Source organism: Grampus griseus (genome assembly GCF_964374135.1).
Source record: "Grampus griseus genome assembly, chromosome: 19".
Classification (NCBI taxonomy): domain Eukaryota; kingdom Metazoa; phylum Chordata; class Mammalia; order Artiodactyla; family Delphinidae; genus Grampus; species Grampus griseus.
The window spans coordinates 52,116,379-52,141,009 of record NC_139013.1 but is presented as its reverse complement, the minus strand read 5'-3'; the positions used below and the strand labels follow the sequence as shown (position 1 = coordinate 52,141,009).

General features: G+C 49.9%; 1 protein-coding gene across 1 annotated transcript in view; it reads right to left on the bottom strand.

Moving 5' to 3' along the window:
* PLCG2 (phospholipase C gamma 2) overlaps positions 1-24,631 on the bottom strand; it is a gene marked incomplete at its 5' end in the record, with an annotated part of 140,294 nt that overhangs the window by 6,859 nt on the left and 108,804 nt on the right. The window contains 10 exons of the mRNA XM_082677782.1: positions 3,707-3,795; positions 8,179-8,346; positions 9,267-9,381; positions 10,304-10,449; positions 11,909-12,118; positions 13,635-13,737; positions 18,215-18,372; positions 20,019-20,085; positions 21,412-21,508; positions 24,212-24,321. Coding sequence (XP_082533908.1) covers positions 3,707-3,795; positions 8,179-8,346; positions 9,267-9,381; positions 10,304-10,449; positions 11,909-12,118; positions 13,635-13,737; positions 18,215-18,372; positions 20,019-20,085; positions 21,412-21,508; positions 24,212-24,321 — 1,263 coding nt within the window. The remainder of the gene's footprint in view (positions 1-3,706; positions 3,796-8,178; positions 8,347-9,266; positions 9,382-10,303; positions 10,450-11,908; positions 12,119-13,634; positions 13,738-18,214; positions 18,373-20,018; positions 20,086-21,411; positions 21,509-24,211; positions 24,322-24,631) is intronic.

Sequence of the window (24,631 nt, the reverse complement as noted above, 5' to 3'; positions counted from 1 at the left end):
TGTCTCCAGGTCTCCCGACTGTAAAGAAGTCTTTCCCAATGTCCAACGCCAGGTCCAGCTCAGCTCCCGAGTGCAGCACCCCCTACTCATCCTCCGGGAGTTCAGTGTGCCCCGCAGCCCTTCTCCAGAGGGATATGTGTGAATCCACACGTCGGCTCTGGATGAGCCTTGCTGGGAACCACAGACCCTGGTCTTTCCAACTAGGCCACTCTACCCCTTGTACCTTAGCTCCCACCCAGCATGAAGGTGAGCGCTGACGACCCCGGGATCTGTACTCAGAGATCCTGGGGCTGCCAGTTTTCTCAAACGTACCCTCCGGATACTGCTAGCTTGCCCGGCGATAATAATTAGGGTGACTATTCAAGCTTCCGTATTTCTCCTGCTCCATTCTTCTGAATCTCACAAGTCTAGATCATTTGAGTGAAGGAGGCCATTTTCAATTAAGGGCAGGATTGCATATAATACACATCAACTTAAAAGAAACTGTTTACTTCCAGAGCGCACAATTCGACATGTATCCAAAAATATATGGTCTTTTATTTTCCTCTTTGACCTACCATTCCATTGCGAAGTAGCTAGCCTCAGGAAGTAATTTTTAATCAATGTTATATGAAGACCTTCATTATTATAAAGTAAAAAGGTGCAAACCACCTAACTGTCCGTCAGTGGGAGAAAGGCTAAGTGAATTAGGGACCTCCACCTGATGAAACAGGCATTAATGGCTTTGAAAATGGTAAGAATATGGAAAAATGCTTAGCATCATCTGTGAAGTGAATAAAGGGCACATATTCATATTATATGAATCCAACTATGAAAATACCATACGCAAAAAATTATCAGGCAAAGGAAAGATATCTAAATGCTAGCAGTAGTTATGTACAGGTGGTTTATGGGATTTTTTTCAACCTCCCCCTTCCTTCGTTTTCCTACTTCTCAAATTAAGTATCATAGGTAATAAAATGGTGTTAAAAAGACCCTCTGTAAACCATATATACAGCTAATATACAGCTAACAGAGTAACAGAATTGATAAGTGATTGTGACATTTAAATGGCTTCTTCAGAAAGGGCTCAACGTGCTTACTGACAGCTTTCTGGGGGCTTTAAACTCTTATCGCAGCCAGTGTTTCACGAGTAAACTCCATCTCAGCTCGCACTGGATCCATTCTTTGCTCAGACAAGGCTTTCTGGAAGCTGTTTACCAGAGAGTGTGCCTGGCGTCACAGAGGATACATGATAAATAAAACGTGGTTTGACCTTGGGCACCCAGGTGTCCCAAACACACACCTCTCATCACAGTGTGGGGCACACAGGCCAGATGGTGCCTGTGAATGGCTTACAACCAGGTGACAGGTGTGGAATTAAATAAAAGCTCGGGAAGCAGTAGCAAAGATGAAACCTGCACGTACTCAGACAGCTTTTCCCCTGGGAACCCCACACAAAGCCCCCTCTTCCCCCCACCCTCTCAGTGGCCTCCCCAGCAGAAGCTTCCCTCATTAAGGAAGTCAAAGCTGGATAAATACATTTTCTTTTAAATACACTAATTGCATCTGCCGCCGGTGCTACCTAGTCATTTAAATTCTTTGTAATGCTTCCAGGTTGTTTAACGACAGCTTTGTAGAGCAGTGTGTAGTCGAATGCTCAACGAGGACTACCAGGAAAGGGAGGAACGTATATAAAACTTGCATGTCGGGCTTCCCTGGTGGCGCAGTGGGTGAGAGTCCGCCTGCCGATGCAGGGGACGCGGGTTCGTGCCCCGGTCCGGGAAGATCCCACATGCTGCAGAGCGGCTGGGCCCGTGAGCCATGGCCGCTGAGCCTGCGCGTCCGGAGCCTGTGCTCCGCAACGGGAGAGGCCACAACAGTGAGAGGCCCGCGTACCGCAAAAAAAAAAAAAAAAAAAAATCTTTCATGTCGAGCATTTCTATCACTTCGAATCATGAAAGGTCATTTTTTGGATCCATAATTTAAGGCTCAAGTGAAAACTGATCTTCATATAAACATTACATTTACTTTGACAGAGTCCAAAGTGCTATAACATTTAAAGTGTGTTTCAAAATGGAAAACCTTCATTATCCGTCCCCTTATCTTTTTCTGACAGTTTCATCATCACGAGCTTATTTTATACCAACAAACTGTCACTGAGGTTCTTTGGCCCCACCTACTGTGCCTGGTATTTTTGCATCCTCTTCCACCTTGATGCTTCTAAAATGCTTTTGAAACTATCAAGGTTATCAAAACTGAACGGAAGGCAAACAAACAGCTATGCAGAAAACCTAACGTTAGGCTTTTAACTGCATGGGCGACTATGGCTGTTCAAAGGCATCCCCCTCCTTGCCTTCTCTCTTCCCCACTGGATGGTGCTCAGCTCTACAGGCGCACCTGGGAGATACTGCAGGTTGGGTTCCAGACCATCCCAATAAAGTGAATAGTGCAGTAAAGCGAGTCACACACATTTTTTGGTTTCCTTGTGCATTTAAGAGTCACGTTTCCACTGTACTATATTAACTATGTCTAAAAAACAATGTACCTACCTTAACTAAAAATACTTTATTGCTAAAAAATGCTAACCGTCATCTGAACAAGTCATGGTAATAACAGCCAAGATCACTGATCAGCATAACAAATACAGTAATAATGAAAGAGTTTGAAATATGCAAATTACCAAAACGTGAGACGGAGACATGAAGAGAGCAAATGCTGTTGGAAAAACGGTGCCAACAGACTTGCTGGTCACAGGGTTGCCATAACCCTTTAATTCGTTTTAAAAAACGCAGTATCTGCAAAGCGCAATAAAACGAGGTATGCAACACTGACCAAGCCCACGTCAGCCCTCCGGGTTTTCCAGGTTCTCCCAAGAGAACTGGGGCGAGCACAGATTCACCCAGCCCATGCTGAGTGTTGTGGTTAGGGGAGTGGAAAGACCTTGGGAGACTGTACTGGCCACATATGGGGCCTAGTGGGGTTCGTTCTATAAGAGAGGCCGTCACAGAGACTCGGAAGCTCTAGAATCACAATACATACCATCAAACCCAAGACCGGAACTCCCCACTCCTCGGTGCTGCGTTCTTAACCTTGGTCCTCACCCACCTTATCTCATCCTCTTTCATAATTCAAGGAGGCCAAGCCCTTTCCATCCAGCCTACCCAAACTGGTTAACCAAAGGAGAGAATAAGTGTCTTCAAGGCTGCTGCAAACCGAAAGAACAAGAAGGCAGGCTCCACCAACAGCACACAGAACCACAAAAGGAGTGCCGCTCGCTGTGGGAACTTGAGGTCCATGAATTCCCTTCCCCAGGACAAGCCATGACAAAGCTTTGCTGGATGCTTGCAGACCTTCGGAAGGTGAGGTAAACCAACAGGTGAGGTAAAGCACGCAGGGAAGATGCGTTTACCTAGAAGAGCACTGTCTTGCCTGGCTCTGGCTAAAATGAAACCAAAGAACTTCCAAAGAGCTTCTCCCTTTCCAACTACACAACCTCTTCACAGAATCATATAGCATCCTGCCAGAAGAAAGGCCGCTGGAAGGAAAACCCTAGGACCTCGGAGGAGATCTGTAGCTAAAAGGAACCCTTCTTTTATGACGTGGCATGTTTGGCTAGATAATCCTCCATGTGTTCCAAGTCCCTCAGCCACACTCATTGGTCGCCTCCACCCCACCAGCAGACATAGGTAGCTCAGGGCACCCCAGCTGGAGGGTCTCCACCCACCAGGACTGGCCGCATCTCACAGAAAACCAGGAGGGAAGCCAGCTCCATGTCTTCACTGTAGCCGTTCTTCAGGGGAACAGATCTAAATCCTGCAGAGTGGAGAAACAACACCAAGGCAGGCAGTTAATGTCACACCTTTGCTTTCTTGGAGTACCCAGGGATCACATACCCAGTACAAGGAGCAGAGGAGTCAGTGCCCCATGCTGGGGGCTGACTTCCTTCCTGGATGCCACAGGTCCCACCCTGATGGCTGGGGAGGGAGGCTGCAGAACACAGCCTTGACTGACAGGTCCATCCGGAGAAGTGAAGTTAAAAATACCCGTCATCTAGAAATGAAAATGACTCACTCAGAGCGAATTAAAACCCACAGAACATTGCACATTGAATTCAGAGCGACTACAGCTGTCGTTTCAATTCCTTAAATACTCCTGATGAGGCCAAAGACTCAAAGGAGTAATGAATCCCCACATTCAGTTTCTGCACTTAGCCCTTTACAAAGCTTAGGACGAGGGAGTGTTTTCTCTTTAAAGATTTCCAAGGGGAAGAAATCTTCCTGTCCCCTGGCAGTTCAGAGCAGCATTGATCATTCTCCTCTAAAACCCATTCCCAATTTACAATTAGGACCTGTGTCTGACGGTCTTTTAAATGTTTCTTTTTATTTAGGAGAGGGTTGAGGTGGGGCTGAATTCCCCCCACCCCTCCCCATTAAGTAATGTTTAAGGCAACACCTCTCAAAGTTGGTTGGTTTGCTTGTTTTGATGAAGTAGTATAACTGAATACACAGTAGAAATGAAAGTCTCGCTTCCACCCACTCATAACCCCTTATTCCAGAAGGAACCACTGTTAACAGTATCTTTCCAAAATAGCCTATGCATATGTTTGTCTCCCTTAAAATCGCAAAGGATAGTACGCTGCCCAGCAATTCTGTACCTTACAGTTTCCATTGACCACTGTATCTTAAGGATTTACTATATAGCCCTAGTATCACTTTGAAAGTTTTTAAATTGAAATACAGTTGACGTACAATATTATGTTAGTTTCAGGTGCATTACATAGTGATTTGGTATTTGCATACATTATGAAATGATCACCACAATAATTCTAGTAACCATCTGTGCCCAAAGTTAGTACAATATTACTGGCCATATTCCTTATGCTTTTATATTATATCCCAGTAGCTTCTTTGTAAGGAGAGATTTGTACCTTGAAAGCTTCTTATTTGCAGTGTATCTACTGATTGTCTGGGACAAGCAACGCTCCAAGTAGGGCATGTGGGCTAGTTTCTCTGTGCCTTCCACCACTCAGGTTTTGGCTTGTTTGATGACTAGTCTTATTTCTCTTAGAGAACCTTTTTTTAGTCTGTCAGTTGATTTATCACCTTTAAATAATATCTATTGAATCCCTCACTTTCCACTGCTAATGATGAGGAAACTGGCATGCTTACGTAACCCTATAGCTTCTCTCCCTTTTCCTCCCCTAATCTGGGTAAGCTGTATTATTATTTCTCCATCAACATGGTGTGTAATATTTGTGTTCCATTTTGTAACCATAATTCTCCCACAAAGGGAGGCTTAGTTCTATAAAAGAACATGACAAGGAACACTTGTATACTCACAACCTAAATCTTACCATTAACCTTTTACTATACTTATGTTTATCCACCCACCAATCTATCATGTGTGATATCATATTTCAAAGAAAGATGAAGGCCTCTGTACACTTCTCCTTATGTCGGCATGAACCTCATTAACAAGAAGTCAATATTTGTTCAGTGTCCCTTTTGTGATATAAAATTTACAATGAAATGCACAAATTTTTAAAAATGTCCAATGCTCACCACCTTCTTACTGAACTGAACTCTTCCATCAATATTTTGGCTGGCTAAATTTGTCTTTTGTATGCTTGAATACGAGCTCATGGGACATATAATCCCTGGACTGTGCATGTGTGAACACATCCATCCTGTGATTTTATACTTGAGTGACAGTGTGAGTGGGTATAAAACTCTCAGGTCACACTCTTCTCCCTGGAGGATTTTGGGACCACTGCTCTCCTTGAATTTTGCTGTAGAGAAGTTTTCTGGCCTATTTTCCCCTTAGAGGTGTTGGGAATTATGGTGTTGTGGATCACCTGTGGGTCTTATTAAAATGCAGATCCTGACTCCAGAGATCTGGGATGGGGCCGAGATTCTGCATCTCTACCGAGCTGATCTATGAACAGTGCGGAAGCAGTCAGTCTAGGTATTGATTGATGTTAGAACGTGCTGAACTGCTGTGCGCTGTGGCGTTCTGGGGGGCAGCCCGTGCACCCCGAGCAAAGTGGTGCGGCCCAGCGCGTGCCTCCAAAGTTGGAGAGGTGAGCTCTGTCCCTCCTTCGGCTGGACGTCTCCAGTTCCACATACCTCCCGTCACTGCTCAAGCCTCATTTTTAGGAGCAGCCCTTCGCATAGATTGGGAGTAGGGCTGAACGGTGTTTGCCAATTTCACTAAAAATAGTTTGGTTCCGTTTTTCTTCCCTCTGGTTTTGGTTACATCACAGAGGAAAGGGAAACAGAGACATCTTTGGACGTAGCATCAGTATTTTTGGCTTATTAGGAGTAGGGGAGGCCCTGAGGGTGGCCTGCAGAGTAGGGAAGAACATGGGGTTTGAATCCCAGCTCTGGTCGGAAAGGTGCGTGACCTTGACCTAGTTAATGAACATTTCTAGGCCCAAAGTGCTTATATTTAAAGAGCAGAGATGATAAAACCCCTTTCACAGGACTGCTGTGAGGATTAAAAGAGAAAGAGTTTAAGGCAGCAAGCACAATAAAGGCTGCTTCCTTCTTTCCCGAGCTGCAGCTGGCTTAAAAGCTTAAGTGCGTCTCTAATGACAACAGGCAGAGTTTATTTTCGAGTTCGATGCCTTATGCACAAAGGTATTGTTATTCTGTGTCACGCCTTCCATGAATATGGATGTGCGAGGCAGTGCTAGCAGCGGGACAGAGAGAGAAGGTCTTACTGGGAGCATCTCACAGCTGGGGGAAGGGTCACGTTTTTTATCATCCTTGAGATGTTGTTTTTTAAATCTCTCCAAGCTAAGCCGTAGCATTTTCTAGATGATTCAACAGGACACTGTTAGGTGGCTGGTCAAGAGGGTTCCTCGGCTGACCTCTCTCTAAGCCTTGGGAGGGGCTACGGTTCACATCCCTCCTCAGGGACCCCATAAGGAGGGGGAAACAGCAGAGCCACTGCTCTGTGCAGGATGAGTCCAGGGGAGGTGGGTTAGGAAGGGGTGGGCACAGTTACCACAAAAAGAAATGTGTCCTAAGCCTTACTTATTGGGCTAATGTAAAAGAGGCAAATTGCAGAGTAAAGTCCTGCAGCTAAGTTGCTGGGTTTAGTTTCCAGTGGGGGGGCAAGTTAACCAAGGGGGCTGGCAAACGTCAGGCCTCTTGGACCTTCCAACTGAGTGTTCACTGCTGTCATTAGATCAGGAAGATGGTACTTCTTCTCAAGTTCCTGTTTCATCTACTCATTCGCTTAGGACTGTGTTTCCTCGATAGGATGGGCAGCCTAGGTCTCACCCGGTTTTCTCCGAGTGCCCTCTGAGGAGCTGGCCACACATGAAGATTCCTGGGCCCACCCAGCCTGGCTGAACGGGAACACCCTGGGATGGGCCTGCATTTTCTAACTGGAGCACCCCCACACAGGTCTAGCTGTAGAAATGATTAGGTGTGTATGATATAAATGTAGGGACTATCTGGTACGTTCCAAGTTTAGAAAAAATTTAAAAAAAAAAAATAGGAAACAGGACCCAAGGTTTCCAAACAACATCAAGAGAAAAGACTATCTTTGTATACCAATCACTGAAATGACAGTGATCTTTGGCTCTCGAAAAATGACCCTTGGAAAATAGGGGAACAGTGAGTGACCTCATGAAGACTTTAGAAGGATCTAGGACTGGGGTCTCTCAGAAATACAGGGCCCTTCTCAAAGCAGGAAGGGGTTTCGTGTGGGAAAGGAATCACAAGAAGAAGAAGTGAGTCAGCCATCCCAACCTCATAGAAGAGGAAGGTGGTGCTCGGACAGCCCAGGTGACTTGCCCAGGGTGACGTGGGGAAAAGCAGGCCTAAGACTGTAGTTCCAGGTCTCTTCCTTCCCCGGGAGCAGCTTACCAGCCCCTGAACCTGCCTGAGGAGAGGCCAACAGCTTCTAACCTTCCAAAAGGAAACCAAACTACAGTGCCAGGTGGACCGTCAACTAATAATCCCGTTTTGGATGCAGAAGCCCCACTGTGACCAGCCCGGCATCTCATCCTGCCACTTGCCGCGGTCCCTGTCCCAGCTCACGGGAACTCCCACGAGATCAGCTGTCCAACCTGCCCATGATTTAACAGAAGCCAGGAAAAGGCTTTTTCATTCTTTTCAAAGCCAGCAGCCCAGACCCAAAAGGATGCCAATCCAAGCCAAACGTTATCATTAAAACGGGTCTCACCTGATTTGATTCCTTTAATGGGGAAAGTGGCATGCGCGAGAAAGTTGGGATCGCTGAACATATCTTCCTCGTAAACCACAAAGCGTAGAAACGCGAGGTTTGGGTCATAAATTTCAAACGTCACCTTCTCCTGTGTTGGAGCCCAAACAGGGCTTAGGCCGTTGTCATCTGGAAGGAAATCCAAGCTCACTTAGAGGCCCCATTCATCCTGCCCCCTCTTGGTTACACCATCTCTACATCCATTGGCTTTGAATCTCCGTAGCAACGGTGTAAATACACATCTAGGCCAGGAGCTAAGAAATAATTTTTTTCCAATGCCATCACAGGCCTGGCCCTCAGTAAGCAGGGGGGAGGCGACCACCGCCCCTTATAGATCTCCCACCTCAACCCCCTGGGATTGGGGGGTGGACAACAGTGCAGGAACAGCTAGGTTTGGACAAGAGAAAAGGAGACGTGGGAGCCACATCCCTCGTCTGATGGGGGAGGTGGGTTAGGTGCTCTGAAGAGATAGTGGGAATTGGAGTTGCCAGGGGAGAACCAGCCTCAGGGAGTAAGGTAGTTAACTTTCACCCTCCACAAAGGCCAGTTTCACTGGTCAGCACGTGAGCTGTTCATCGGGCTACCTTCTACCAGGGACAGTGGTCCCAAGCCTTAAAAGGCCCACAGTTCAGGTTTTTCCAGGCCTCAGATGGCAGAACAAGCATTCTCTGGGCTTCCCTGCCCTCTGCGGGTTAAGATCACCCAGGTTGGGCTGCAGCCTTTTGGGTCAGGTCAGCCACATCCTCTCTTAGCCCTGGACTCAGTAGGTAAGCAGGTGAGGGCTGATGCACAGGTGAGAGAGAGCTGGAGCCTTGCCGGGGCCTCCCAGAGTTACAGGCTGAGAAACACAGCAGTGGGTCCATGTCCAACTCTTTCATCACGTGGCCCTTTGTTTCCTCCCCCCCCACCCCGAGCTCCCCATAGCAGGCAAGGGGGATGAAGGGAAAGACCTGGACACCAGTGCACTACCGCATCCCCGATGACTAGCATCCCCGACCTGGGATTCAACTTGCCTGAAGTTTAATTGAAGAAAGGACCCAGCAACTTACTCACAACTGTTGTTTTGAACTTGTTGTTGTCATATTCGGCTCCGCATATTTCCACCTCCACAAAGGGACATGCAATACTTCGTCCAGGTTTGGGAAGATGACGAGCCCCCAGAACCTAGGACACCAAACGCAAGGATTAGAACTCTCCCGGCTCCATCCTGGGCAGAGCCAACAAGTTCCACGTGGGTGGGTTCTCATTTCTTCACTGGTGAAGTACTAGACCCTCCTACAGTGGACACCCCTACTGCTTCCCTTTTGTGGATGAGGAACTAGGGGTGGAGAGTCAGGGAGGATTCCCACAGCTGGTAAGGATGAGCTGGGATGGCAGCCCCAGTGCCAAGAGACTCAACAGGTGGACCTCACCTGTGCACAGAAATGCATACACCCAGGCCAGCACCTACAGAGATGGAGTTCAGTCACTCAATTTCTCAGCCCCTCCCAGGAAAGGATGGGGGAGAATGTGGAATCCTTTTTGTAACAGGCCTTTTTTTTAAAATTTTTAAGAACTTTGGTTATTTATATATACTTCAGTTTTTCTTCCTTAATCTTATGAGAAATGCAGTTCATTTCCCTACCTTGCATCATTTCCCAAACGGGAGAAAACAAAAACTAACAAAGAGACACCACCTTCTCTGAAAGTTGGACCAGTTTAGAAAAGCTTTCACCCCTCAAAGTGACCACGATGGGGACAAGCTCTCTCCTCCACAAAGACCAGAGAGCCACTTCTCACATGTTTGATTCCCCTTTTTTTCTGACCAGATGCTGACCTCACAGGGACCCTGGTGAACCCAGCCAGAGACAGATTCATAGCTCGCCCCCGCAAACAAGGGGAGGTGACCAAGCTGGACCTGGGAAGGTGCCCTTCCCTCCCCTCTTCCCCTGCAATGACCGTGGCAGGCACTGCAATTAAGATCCTGAACCGTGTCTGGGTGTTGACGGTTTAAACCAGGTGACCGGTGTCGTTAGGCAGCGGGCTGGGCCATCCCCACGCTGCACAGCCCCGGCCCCCTGCGCCAGGAAGGAGGGCTGGGCCTTACCTTGACCGTCAGAGTCATCAGGATTTTCCTCTGGGACTCGGGCGGCATGGGGTCGTACTTCTCCGCCCTCATGCTCTCGGGCTGCAGGACATAGCCAGTCCGCCCATTGAGGGAAAACAGGGCGTGGTTCATCTGCAGGTACTTATCTGGAGAGGAAAGATAACTGCTGATGAAAGTGAGGCAAGAAAAGGGGCCCCAAGGTGCTGGGTAGGGGATGATTTATACCTTTTTCCGAAAATAATTTGAGGCAGCTGTTAAAATAGGTATCAGACTCAAAAATATGGGTTTAAAAAAATCTATTGAAAACCAGTGTTACGGGAAGAAAATGTGGGATTAAAAAAATCTCAGACTGGGGACACCTTTCCAAGTAAGATACAAAATCCACAATGTATTCAAAGCTAAAAATTGCCGCAAAGAACAAAATTTCCATAAAAGTTGATGTGCTGTAGAAAAATCAATTTAACTCAACTGACAGGTAAATATCTACATATAAATTTAACCTGTTAAGAAATCTGGTAACTGTGTGCTGTGAATACCTAAACCCCCTTAGAAAAACTGGGTAAGAAGCATGAATGAAGTCTGTGGAAAAGAAAACACAAATGCTTCTGAAGTACATGAAAACCTGGTTAATGTTACTCATAAAAAGAGAAGTTACCAGTAAGGGAAGCTGTGACTACAGTGTAACATCAGTTTTCACCTATCAAAGACTGAAAAGTTTTGCTAAAACTAAGTTGGTCAACTTTTGCCAAAAAGGGTGTAAACGTCTCGCCCGCTCGCACTCCTGCCTGCAGTCCCCATGGAGAGCAGGGTGGCTAAGTGTCTTCGCTCAGACCCTCCTGGATACAGGTGTGCAGTGGTTTTCCTCAGGGCCAAGCTGATCAAAGCTGTTTGACCCAGCCTGCACTTCTGAGAATTCTGCCCCACAGACATGCTCCCATATCTAAAGTGATGCTCACATAAGGTTACAGGGGGTAGTGCCGTCTGTAGTGGCAAATGAAGGGAAATAACCTAAATGTGCCTCAGCAGGGGATCAGGTGAAGACCTTATGGTTCTGCTCAGTGGAATCCTGTGCAGGCACAAAAATACAAAGGAGATGACTGATCAACAGGTCCTCCAAAGAGGCTTAAATACCCACCAAAGTGCAAAGCATCGTGATTAATGCCACCCTTTGCATAAAGAAGTTGGGCGTGTTGGCCTTTCCCAGCATATGATTATCTCCAGAAGACAGCCTGGGCAGCAAGCCCTCAGAGAAGGATGGGCCCGGAGAGGGGACCGGAAGACAGCCACTGAACACCTGAATCCATTTGCCTGAAGCTCAGTTCCTAGACTTGTTTAAATTACGTGTGTGGATGCATTTCCTTTCTCTCTTAAACCGGACTGACTTCGCGTCTGTCACTTGCCATCACGGAGCCCGTCACACAAGCACCTGGCATGCCCAGGGGTCCCCGTCATCACTCTGTTCAAGGGGATGGGCCTCGCGCTAGCAGGCTGGCTGAACTCTGACAACTCCTAAGACACCACATCACACCGGTGGCCCCAGCAGACTGTGCCTGGAATGATGCTCCGTCGTCTCAGATTTATTGGCCACAATCAGCCCCCTTTTACCTGGTGTCTGGAAATTGAGTGCCACCATCTGGGAGCCACACAGCCAGAGGCGGAAGGGGTCGTAGTTGGAGGAGTCCACCCGCTGTCCTTTGGGGTAAATGCGGGTCAGGCCCTTTTGATTGTATTTCAAGAGATCGTTGGGTTTCTGTCTGACGATGCTGTCAGCTTTTGTCTCCACGAAGGAGCGGATTTCTCGGAAGTCGGGGTTTTCTGCACAAAGAGAGGGAGTCGCGTTTATTCTGTGTCTCGCACATTTTCTTAACGCCTAACGTACTGGCGGGATGTGCAGGTCGTGAAATGAAACCAGGAATCTCTCCCGGATGAGACATTCAAGTGGTTATGACGATACTGCCATAATTGGTTCTGCTGTGGGCTTTCCCCTCCGGGGCCGGGGGCGGGGGCCGCGCCCAGATATTAAGAGGGAGCCCAGTGTTCCCACAGCCTTTTAGTCTAGCATTATTGTAATTTACTTTTTGTTTAGAACTACCAGCAGCCTTGTACAAGAAACCACAAAAGCGGTACAGTTACAGAAAGGAGTGGGGGAAATGGGATCCGCAGGGAGGAGGAGATCTGAGGAGTGGAAGGTGCGGACGTTGGATCTGTTCCTCATCAAAGGTGTTGCAGGCACAAGATGAGTGAACCCAGCATCTTGGTGGAGGGAGAAACGAATGCCAGCAGGAAGGGATGTGACAGGAGAGGGGATGCCTGTGTGGGTGAGGGGACAATGAATGGGAGGAGACTTGTGGGAAAACGCAAACAATCCTTTGCTTGGATGAAGCTCTGCTGCTTCACATCCAGCTGTGGTAGGACAGCTCTTAACACGCTGAGCGTGGCCGCGTCTGGTTCAGAGCTATGACATCTTTCCCTGCGTGTGGAGGTACCCAGGGACTAGCCTCCCAGTGACCATTAATGCTGAGGTTTAGTACTGCTTCTCTGGTCCTCTGCCTTGGAATTACAGATTCTGGAGATCAGAGACACGAGTTGCTCAAAAGGAGGAAGAAAATATGAACAGGACCATTATTAGATGAAAGAACTTGCTACTTTGGAGGATTTGGTAGGAGATCCATTTTTGTATCCTTCTGCAGCAGGCCAAATAATGGCCCCCAGGGATATCTAGGTCCTGGTCTCTGGAACCTGTGACTGTGTTCCTTATATAGGAAAGGGACTTTGCAGATTGATTAAATTGAAGGGCTTGAAAGGGGGAGATTATCTGGCCCTAAATGAAACCACAAAGTCCTTATAACTGAAAGGTATAGGGGGATTTGACTACGTAGAAGAGAAGGCAATATGACCACAAAGGTAGAGACTGGAGTGACACGGCCACAAGCCAAGGAATGCCAGCAACCATCAGAGGTGCAAGAGGCAAGGAACAGATCCTCCTCTGGAGGGAGTGGGGCTCTGCTGACACCTTGATTTCAGCTCAGTGATACTGATTTTAGACCTCGGCCTCACGACTGTGAGAGAATAAATACATGTTGTTTCAGCCACCAAGTTCGTAGTAACTTGTTACAGCAGCAGAAAAATTAATCCACCCTTTAAGAGGGTTTGCCTTCTGAACATACCAGAAGGGCCTGTTTCACCAGCATCCTCGCCCTGAGGACAAACTGAAGGGGAGGTTCCCACTTAGCACAGTTAAGACGAGTAGGAACGCTTTTCACAACGCCAGACTCAAATGGAATCAAGAGTTTCCCCCGAGGTTGGGGGGCAGAGTGATGGGAGACGGTACCTAGGTTGTCCTTGGTCTTGCTGGTTGGTTTGCAGTAGACGACCAGGTCCGAGAGCTCAATGGCGATGGACTGGTTCTTCTCCCAGTACTTCATGTTGTTCTCCTGTGTGGAGCCAATCTCGAGTTTCAGCCCTCAAGCCGGCACCTGCGAAATCCCATCCTCCCAGCACCTGGCAGGCGTCTTCCTCCTCTGGGTCCCCTCTTCTCTTTGGCCCTCACACATGCTCACATCTTAAATGTGGTGGAAAGTTCTCCTCTCCCCTGCCCGTCCTCTTACTTTGGAAATTCTCCACCAAGCTGTCTCCACCCAGGATCGCTGTCCAGCTCAGTCTCTGACCACAACTCTCGAGAATACAGGGGAACGAGGGCTCTTCTTTGTCACCACCCCTCTCTCAACCCTCTGTTCTCGGCGCGCTGCCCTATCCCTCCTCCTGAAACCACGCTGTGACAGTTCGTCAGATTCTAGTTCTCAAGCCCAGGACCACTCTAGGCCATGGCCTCCCTGTGCTCACTCGCTGTCCCCTGCACCCCACCTCCCTGCAACGTGCACCTCGCTTTGCAGAGGACTCTCCACGGCCCGGGCCACACACCAAGGACTTGGGAGCCACTCGCCCTCGGAGGACCCACGGTCAAATCCATCTCCAGGTAAGGATGGGCTCTCACTCCACTCCAAACCAGACAACCCTCTCTGGCCTCACCAACTTCTGACCCATCCCCCATTGGCCAAGCGGGGGAACCCTAGAGAGAATATCGTTCACAGATGGTAACATTCACCATCTGGGAGGTTGCTTAGCTTCAGGCAGTGCACACTAAGTGCTTGATGGATACTATACCTAAGCCCACACGTCCCTGAGAGGTACAGTTTATCTCCACTCTTCCACGACATTACAGCACACACAGAGGTTGAGTAGCTTACCCCGGGCTCCACAGCAGGCCGAGACCAGATGCTTAAGCAATCGGCCTCACCTGTGTTACCCCTCTGCTTCGCCCCCTCTCCACCCTCAGCCACCAGGTACGGGAAGAGGCCTGTCTGAAAGGCCGCCAGGTTCATATCCCAGGTCCCTCTGAAGCACAGTGACAACGTCCTGGCCCCTCATCCTGCCGCCTCCATCCTCCTCCCTCCTCTGCAGGTCCGTAGGATTCTGGACGCCACCCAGATCACTCCTTCCCCAGGACGCCTTCCTGGGTAACTCCATCCAGGCCTGGGAAAGAGATGCTGCATCCCTCAAGCCTTCCAGAATGCCCACTGCCTCACCCGGTCTTGGCCTTGCACTGTCTCTCGTCCGACTATCTATGTTGGCGCCTTTCAACACTAGTGTCCAGACCAGTGTCCACACTGAGGCATGTCCCTTGGGAGCAGGACCCTGCAGGGGGTGAGTCTTCTGGTGACAGGTGGTGATTTGGTGACAGGAGCATCACAGTGGTTACAACTGTGGGGACTGGACTCAGAGGCGGGTTTGAAAGCTGGCCCAATTTGCTGGCTCTGCCGACGGCACAAGTCACCTAGCCTCTCTGTGCCTCAGTTTCCTCAACTGTACGATGAGGCTAACTTGAATACCTAACCTCCTGGAGCTATTGAGAGAATTAAAGAAGGAGGCCTCTGCCCTCGCCGATCACGTGGCAAACAAGGGGTGCGACACGGATTGCCCCAGAAATGCCTTTCCGGGCCAAGGACAAGAGCATCCACTTTTTAAACAAGCAGGCGCGGGCACCCGATTTTGTCTGTAAGAATGCCTCCAACTCATGACTGCTGACAAAGATCCTGGGGCCCAAGTGGACCCTGGCAGTGACCAGCAAACGAGCTTTTTACATGAGCTCCGGCAGCAGCCACATCACCAGGGAAGATCAGAACGTGAAATCTGCCCTTGTTCGTCGAAGCACACCCAGGTTTCACCAGTCCTTCCCACACTCCCTGAATGTTCCTGGGCACAAAGCAAGGTAGCGGCAAGGCTCCAAGGGCTGGTGTGGGTGGGACGGGCACGGAGCAAGAGACAAAGAAGGTGTCAGCCAGATCGTCTACGGCCAGATGCCGTCAGGGAGACTGAAGCATTGTCTAAGCTCAAACCTCAGGTGTTCTTTCCTAATCCTTGTGTCAGTCTGGCTTTGTCCTCTTAGTACACAATTTTCCCCGCAGGTTATTTGGGGAGAGGAAACCCTAGCAACAACACAGCTCACTTCTCACGACAGTAGGCCCGCCTGAAGTAAGGGTGGGTTGAGGCAAGCCACAGCTGTGTCCACGTGTGGACCTCTGGCTTCACCAGGCACAGAGCCATGTAGTGTTATGGGGCATCACTTTTTTTCTCAACCTCGGTAGAAAACAGTATCAGTTCACGATGAAATACCAGTCGCTACTGCCAAATTGTAGAACAGTTACTCTCCAGACCCACAGACTTTGCCCATAGGCCATCTCAGAGTTTGAAATCACAACACACTTCATTGGTCAGGCTTTGGAAACTCACTAACTAGATGAATCCTAGTGACTGGTCTTCTGCCATTTGACCAAAAGAAGCCAGAGATGATGTGAAATTACAGAGCCCTGAGCAGGCTCCTAGGGCCTCGGTGAGGAGCTCCCAGCAGTGAGCTGAGAGCACACTTCCTGTTGCTTTCCCGGGGGCAGCATGGGTCCACCTTGCTTGTTCCCACACCGGCAAGCCCTACAGCTGGTTGTGTTCAGAGTGGAACCTTTGTCCATTCTGCTGACTCCTGTTCTGTTTTTTAACATTCGTATGAAATGTGATAAGACTAAGCAGATGTAAAAGCTAATTAAAAAGGAACATAGACCAAGGCAGAGCACAGCAGCCTTCCAGAGCTAGGCTTAGCCTCAGAAACCGTCATGTGCTGGGGAATGAAGGGGACAGCCTTCAGGTGAAGTCACATTTTCCTCCATTAAGAGAAAGGGAGAGAGCCAGGAAGCACCCGGCTGAGGGTGTCATCGCCATGCCCCTTCCCTCCGAGCCCCACACTCAGAGGGGGCGTGAGTGCCTGAGAATAAAGTGGCTAAAGGCTTCCTCCTCACTGGTGTTTTTCTCCGTTCTCAGCTACACGGGCCTAGAGTCCCAAGTACTAGAAGATGCTCAGGACAATCACATGCTCGCAAACGGTGCCGTGCAGATCGTGACGACAGCCACTCAGCCGACCATGAAAACACACGCAGAAGAAGACAGGAGGAAATCACCTCTCAGAGGGACCCCAGGACAGTGGCAACCCCCTGGGCCTCGGAGCCCTACTGCATTGGAGGCACCGAGGGCAGATGAGATGGCCCCATGGGGGAAGGTGGGAACAGCCTTGTTGGCCACAAGCGCGTGGCTCATCCCAAGTGACTGATGTGATGATGTGACAGGTCTTGTGAAGAATAAGGACCCGTATGTAGGGCCTCTGACTAGATTCTGGGATGGGGGAAAGACGGCAGGCCCTGCCAGGGAGGGTGCCCATCTGAACAGCTCTCGGCACAAAGTCTTCGAAAGAAGAGGACTTTACTCCAGGGTGTCGAAAGGATGAGTCAGGGGGCCTCTGGTGACCACAGACTGGCCAAGCTGCAAAGTCCCCCACAGGGGGAAGAAAAAATCAAGCCAAGTACACTGGAGGAGGGAGACTCATCAATTATAACCCGAGGTCAGAGGGATCCAGGAGGTCCTGAGAAAGCCTTAAAGTCAGTCCTAGAAGCAACTGGGTACATGGGAAACCCTAGAACTTCTTCCCAGCTCCGTGGCCACAAGGAAGAGCAGACAGCACCTTGCTCCATCATCCAAGACACAGCAACACTTCCCCATGTCCTCCTGGCATGAAGACAACGTGATGATTAAATCCTGTGGTGACCTGAGCCCTTGCCGTGGGTCAGGCTCTGGGCCAGCACTTTCTATGCATCATCTCCTTTCATCTTGTGAGTTAGGTATCTGGCTCCTCATTTTACTGACAAGGAAACTGAGGCCCAGAGAGATGTGGTTACCTGCTCAGGGTCCAACCCTGCCAGGATGCAAACTCCAGTTGGCTTAATTCTAAACCTCCTGTTCTTACCTAGAACCTCGCCCTTTTCAAAAGGCCTCCAGACAAACCCTAATGCTCCGTTGAGGATAAACCCTCAAAAGCTCATTCCCATCAAGACTGGAAGTTCCCCCCACAAGGATACAAACTTCTGGAAGGAAAGGGCTGTGTCTTGTCGATTACAGTATTCCCAGGGCCCTTTCCAGTCCAGAGACGTGAGCTCAGTGAACGTGCACCGGAAGGATCCAGGCTGCTTTGAACAGTATTAAGAAACAAGAAAACTTTCCAAATGAGGAAGGCAAAACTTTCTTGTTAAGACACACAGGACCCGACAGGCCCCAAACATCAAGGGACACTGCACACACCGTGAGCCTTCAGGTTCAAAGGTTCAAACCAGACCCAGCTCCGCAGGTGGACCTCCAGTACCCATTTCCTCTCCGCAGTGCTCCTGTCGTCTGAACACCCCCCCCTCTAACCCCCGAACTCTGTGGGGCCGCTGGGCCTGCTCCTCCGGCAGCCCGGACCCACCCCACCTCAGCAGAGTACCACAAGCCTGAGAATATCAGGCCCACCTGAGCCCAGGTAAGCAAAAGGCTTACCTTGGTGTCGATCTTCCAGGTGATCTCCCGGATGCTCTGGAACCACTCAAACAGCTCCTCCACCTTGTCTGTGGCAAACTCCACCGGAGGGTCACCCTGCTTCTTGGGCTCCAAGATAAAGACGAAAGGCTTCTGGTTCTTCCCCTGTGGGGCCTTTACTTTAGGAAAGGATAACAAAAGGCCTGATCAGCCTGTTAGAAAGCCAAAGAAGACCAGATTTCCACTTCCCCAGGCCACTTCTCTTATGACCCCAACCCCACCATCATTGTCAAAGCGCCGACCGGGACATCTACCTTGTATCAGGTAGCGGTCCACGTCTTAATGTGCAGTTCCTGTCAATGTGACCTTATCTGGAAATGGGGTCTGTGCAGATGTACGGAAGGATCTCAGGATGAGATCGTCCCTGCATTTTGGGTAGACCCTAAATCGAGGAACCAGTGTCCTTCATCAGAGAGAGGAGAGGGAATTTGAGGCAGAGACCCAGGGGCGTTAGTTGGCCATTGAAGAGGGAGGCAGAGACTGCAGTGATCAGCTCAAGCCACGGACCGCCAGCAGCCATGAGCAGCTAGGCGTGGAATAGGTTCTCTCTACAGGGAAAGTATTTTCTGGAAAGAGAAAATGAAGGCTACGAGAGGAGAAATTATCGGCCACGTGATATCATCAACGAAGATCTCTGGGCTCGCACGTGCCAGGCACTGCTCTGTATCTTCTTTAAGTCTAATCACAGCTTTTTGGGGTGCTACTCCTGTTCTGCCCATTTCACAGGAGGGGAAACAGAGACTTGTTGAGGCAGAGTAACCCACGGAAGGTCACAGAGCTGGTAGTGGCAAAGCTGGGGCTCAAGTCAGACCTGACTCCAAGCTCCCTCCTCATCACCCTGAACCACGTGCCTGTGCAAGTTCAGCGCAGGATGATACAAAGGGTGACAGCAGGGAGGGCACGAGCCCCCAGTGCCCCAGACCCAGCTCGTCTCACAACTCACAGTGGAAGCTCAGGCAGCTTCTGTGGTCACGACAGGGCTTGGTTTTCTCATCCGTTAACTGGAAATGGAACCAAGAATCCTTTGCCCCCCTGCCTAGGCTAGTGGACTGACGGACTACAGGGGGCACGGAGGCCGGCTATGGAAACACGGGCTGCTCAGAGAAGAAAGGCGCTCTGGCTTCTTGCCCAGAAAGTCTCTCCTCACTGCCTTCAGCTCCTTCGTCTGGAAGCTGCTATATGCTCACTTCAAAGGCCCAGGAAGCACCATGCATCTCACACCCCTGTCACCACGGTTGAGGCTGTGGGCTCCCTCCTGCACCAGACTCTGAGGGGGAGGCCAGGTTTCCTGACGCCCAGCTGAGCTGCCAGGAAGCTGCAGCTCTGAGAGGGGAAATGACAGGCCCAGGGTCTCGCAGCAACTGAGAGGCAGAGCTGGGCTAAGAACCAGACACCCCCAACTCTATGCTCCACTGCAGCCCAGCCAACGTCTCAGCTCCTCCTAGAAAAGCATGGGAGACCCAGGCAGACCCCTGCAACGAGGACGATGATGTTGGGAATAACAACAGCCACCATTAGTCCAGCACTTAATATATACGCACCAGGGTATATAACACCAGATTATAGCGCTTTACGGATGTTAATAGCATAGCAATCAAGATGTAAGATGATAGTCATTAACCAGCTTGGCCCAATACTCAGCTTCAGCAACCAAGTCGAAGCTGGAAGGACCCAGGACAGCTGACCCCCTGTCTGGGGCGGTCCTGAGGCCAGGCTGGGGGGAGATTTGGGTGGAAATCTGGGCTGAGACCATGTGTGCACATACCAACATTATAGGCGTTGAGATCCAGTATTCCTCTGCAAAGAGACCCTAAGGGATTGTCTTCAATAATCTGTGAAGAAACAAGACATAACTCACGCTCGTCTTAAAGGGAATAGTGAAAAGATAACCAGTTTCCAAAGTATACCGTTTAGCAGAGGCACTGCCTCTGGAACTGTTTAAAATGCACTTTCATCACAGGCTACGTCCACGGGGAGAGAGCTAAATAACGAAGCATGTTGCTGGTGGGGACCCAGCAGCGAGCAGGTGCTGGCAGGTTCAGCGTTTCATTTTCCAATCTGTAAAAAGGCGCCTTGTGAATTCCAGAGCAGGTTTCGAAGCATTTCCGTGGATCTGGTTTCAGAAACACCCTAGACCCTTTCTTCTGACATTATCAGGAAATGGGACTGGCCCCCTTTCCAAGCCCAGCTCAAGAACCTTCTGTGGCTCCCTGTGTCCTATGGGAGCAACACCTAAGCTCTGCAGTCTCGCCTCAAGGCTTTCCGGGCCCTGCTCAGTCTTCCAGCTCTTCCTCTCGCACGGCACATTTGAACCATCCCAGGGGTCAGGTGAGGTGGGGAGTTTCCTGGTCTCGGGAAAGCTGGAAGAACTGTGTATCTGCCCATCACATGTACTACCCCACCCCTCCCCCAGGCTAATGCCGACTGTGCGGGTAAAGGGCAATGCGGGATGGACACAGCTGGGGAGGGGTGTGGGGGGGGGCGTTACCGTCTCTGCCTCAGGCCGAGCGCAATGAACAAAACTGTTTCCACTACCACACCTTTGCTTAGGCTGTACCTCCCACCTGCAGTTCCCTTCTGCTGGTCTCTGGCTGCTGAACTCTAACTTGACTTTTAACACTCAAAGGCCTCTTCCTCCATGCAGCCTTCCTAAAGTGCCCCGAGTCCCTTAGAAGAAAGTCTAAGATTCCAGCCTTGGAGCACTGCTGTTGCACTGAAAGTAGCTGCTCTTCGAGCCTTCTGAGCAAGAGGGAGCGGGGAACAGAAACCAGGTTTGCAATGTCACCAGGAGGGCCTCGACGCACCTTTCCCTTGGGCCGGCCTGCTTACACCAAGCACGTTCTGAATGCCAGGCCGGCCAAGCGAAACGTTTCATCCGCAGGCCGCTTGGCCGTGGCCGTTTTCACTGCGGAGGGAATTCTGCATATGCAAAGCCTTCCAGCCCAGCGCAGCAGCCTGATTTAAACCTGACTGTCTTGTCACAGTGACCGTCACCCACAACTCGGGGGACAGTCCCAATTTCCCCGTCACTCTGCTGTCCCTGTTCGGGAGCTCCTTGGGGAACACAGGACAGCGCGTACAAAACGTGGAGCTGGCTCAGTGGACCCCCCAGAATAGGATCGGTGGGTCCCTCCCTGGGATGAACGATGGAGACTCACCTGCTTTTCCAGGTCCTCCCCGTCAGCTGTTGAAATGTCTTCAACGTAATTGGACGGGAAGTACTGCTGGATTCTGGTTCCGTAGTCTCCTTTCCACCTATATGGAAACACAGAGGGGATCAGAGGGCCTTGGCCGAGCGATGGTCACTGCTCACTAGCTCCCAGCCGATGGGGGAGGGGGAAGGGGGCAAGTGACTGAGTGGCCAGTAGAGGGGGTCGTTATCTGTGACAGCGGAGCCTATCAAAGGGATCCTCTGCTTTTTTTTTTTTTTTTTTTTTTTTTATCAGCAGTGAGTGCTGGAGGTCACGTCCTCCCCTTACCATGATCCTAGTGTTCGGTCAAAGCCACCAAAAGTCAAAAGTTTCAGTGCTTTAAGTGGACATCAGACGCCATACAAGACGAAAGCTCAGCTCTAGCGGAGGCCCAGCCCCCTTTCAGGGAGGGCTGTGAATTTAGAGACAGGGGTGGGATAAGAAAGGTTCTGGAGCCAGACGGCCTGGAATCAAACCCAGTTCCACCATCAGCTACGAGGTGTCTGTGCCTCAGACCCTCCATCTGTACGTGGGGATCATCCCAGTGCCTCCCTCAGAGGATTTTATTGGGACTGTATGAGTTAACATACACTACAAGCTTTGAGTAGCACCTAGTACATATTAAGCGACCAACAGTGTTGGTTCTTGTTACTCAGCTAAAATCGTGCCCCCCACCCCTGACCTTCCCACCTCTGTAGCAACACTAATAACACGAGACATAATCAACTTTTGTACGTGTCTTGATTCAACCAAACTGGCGGCACCTCCAAGATGTGCCCCCAGGTCCGGTGCCTGGACATGCAGGGCTCCTCCTCCAACCCCTCTTGTGGGCCACTTTCTGCAGCCAGGGGGCTCCTTCCAGAATGCACCTCTGACCCCACCATACCAATAGCTCCTGAGGCCTTCAAAATTAAGCCTAGACTGTTCAGCCTGGCAATCAGAGCCTGGAACGCTATAGCCGAAGGGGCTCCTGGACCCCGACTCCTACCTCTCTGTGACTTGAACCTGATATTCATTCCAGACCACCTGTGGCCACCTCCCCATGTGGCCCTGCCATGCTGTCTAACTTCTATGCCTTGGTCCATGCCCTTTATAGCCAGCTTGCTCCTAACCATTTAAGACTCAGCTGGGGCCTTCCTCTTCCAAGAAGCCTTCCCTGACTGCCACCTAGGCTGAGTGCTCTTCCTCTGTGCTCCTTGGCATCTGTTCCCACAGCCGTCAAACCAGTCCGCGCCTTATATTTAACTTAACGGTTATACATCGGTCTTCCCCTCGATGTGAGACCTTTCTCGGTCTCAATCATATCTGTCCTCGGGGGCGCTTAACAAATGTTTGTTAACCTGAACAAGCAGAGAGGACTGACTGTCCCACAACCTGGTGGAAACACAGAATTGCCAGTTGTGAGCCTCTTTCACATTCTTTTCACCTTCATTTCTCCAGACCCATCTCCAGCAAAGTCTGGCTGTATTCAGGGCGACCGTATGGACCATTTGCCCAGAACTGAATGGTTTATACCTGTGGTCCAGATGTAGTGTCAACACTGCATTCCCTCCACTCTCGAATGCATCCTGGTTTGAACCACAATTATTTGGTCCTCTAGCATGGGAGGATGCAAAAAAATGTGGACTGAGGCAGACATCCCACTAGGTGGCAATACTGTCACCAGGGAGAGAATAAGAAATGAGGGGACCTCAGCTGGGCATAAGGTCTACCCTCAGTCCCTCACTAAAGGCACTTACTCCAGTCTCTTAACTCATCTTGAGACAAGATCTCTGGGGATCCAGGTAAGAAGTGGGTTGGAAAGAGGGGGTTCTCCAAATTAAAAAAACAAAAAGTCTGAACACCTCTGGGTCTAGCACATGAGTAAGGAAAAAGTGTGGCCTCTTGAGTCAGAAGGCCTGGCTTCAAATCTCAGGCTGCTGTGTGTCCCTGGACAAGTTACTGCACACTTCTCTGTGCCTCAGTGTCCTCGTCTGTAAAATGCAGGTAAGAACAGAACCAACCTTCTAGGATCACTGTGTGCATTAAATGAATTATTTCAAATGAAGTGCTTAAGACAGTGCTTGACAGTGCTCCATTCAGGCTGCTGTTCAGATTTCTAAGTCAGGTGCAGCTATCTTGCAGAAGGAAGAGGTGCCAATTTTGTGAGGTGCTTGAGTCTCTGCAAGTGCTCATGGTTATGAACAAGTCCTTATGGCTCTAAAGTAGGAATCATCCCAGGAACCCACTTGCCTAGGGACCTATGGATGGGCAGAGAATTCTTATTCCCAGGTGAAAAAGGAGAAGAGAGAACTCAACCCTCAAACACCCAGGTGCCTTTGGCCTAAAAATGTACCTCTTCAGTCCAGGATGGGGCCAGCGCGTAGGGCACGGGACTAAGAATAGCACAAGAATTTGAATTTAAAATAACGCACAGGCTTGTGCTGTTTAGTAGCTGGACCTTGGAAAGCTTCATTCACTGCATCTATAAGTGGGGATAATCATAGTCCTAACTCTGCAGGGTTGTAACAAGGATTTGGTTACTGTATGAAAGCAGTCAGCATAGTGCTTGGCACACAGTAAGACCTCAAGAAATAGCAGCTGCTGTTATAATTAAAATAATACATAATAAGATGTAACGATATGATAAAGGACATGAGAATTGTAACTGTTATTTATCCACTTTTCTGAATACAGCATGCATCAGTCACCTTCCTACAGAAAGTACAACAGGTCAAAGCCAGCCCAGAACAGCAGATAAAGGGGTCAGAGCTCCCCTCAGCCTTACCAGCCCCCAGGCTCCTTGGAGACATTGTGGATGAGGGCGCCACGGCAGAAGCTCAGCTCATCGTTTTGCTTGGCTTTGTAGTCATACAGAGCTTTCACGGTTCTCTGAGGCTTTCAGGGAAAACAAGAGGGTAAAGGTCAGGCCGGGCAACAAGAGCAGGAGGCGGCTGCATCTTCTGGCACATTTGGTTCCTCTCAAAACAGAGGGAGGCTTTAGTCCAAGGTTACCACGCCATCTGCTGGTGAAGGGCTGGCATTGCCAGGGAGCCACGGCCCCCAGGACATATACCAGGGAGTGGGGATGGGGACTGGCCTAAGTCAGAGCCTAGGGCCCCTCAGAGTGAGCCAGTATTGCTCGATTTCCTCAACAAGGAAAGGACATGCCTTTCACATTAAGCCACAACCTCCTCCTCTGAAGTCC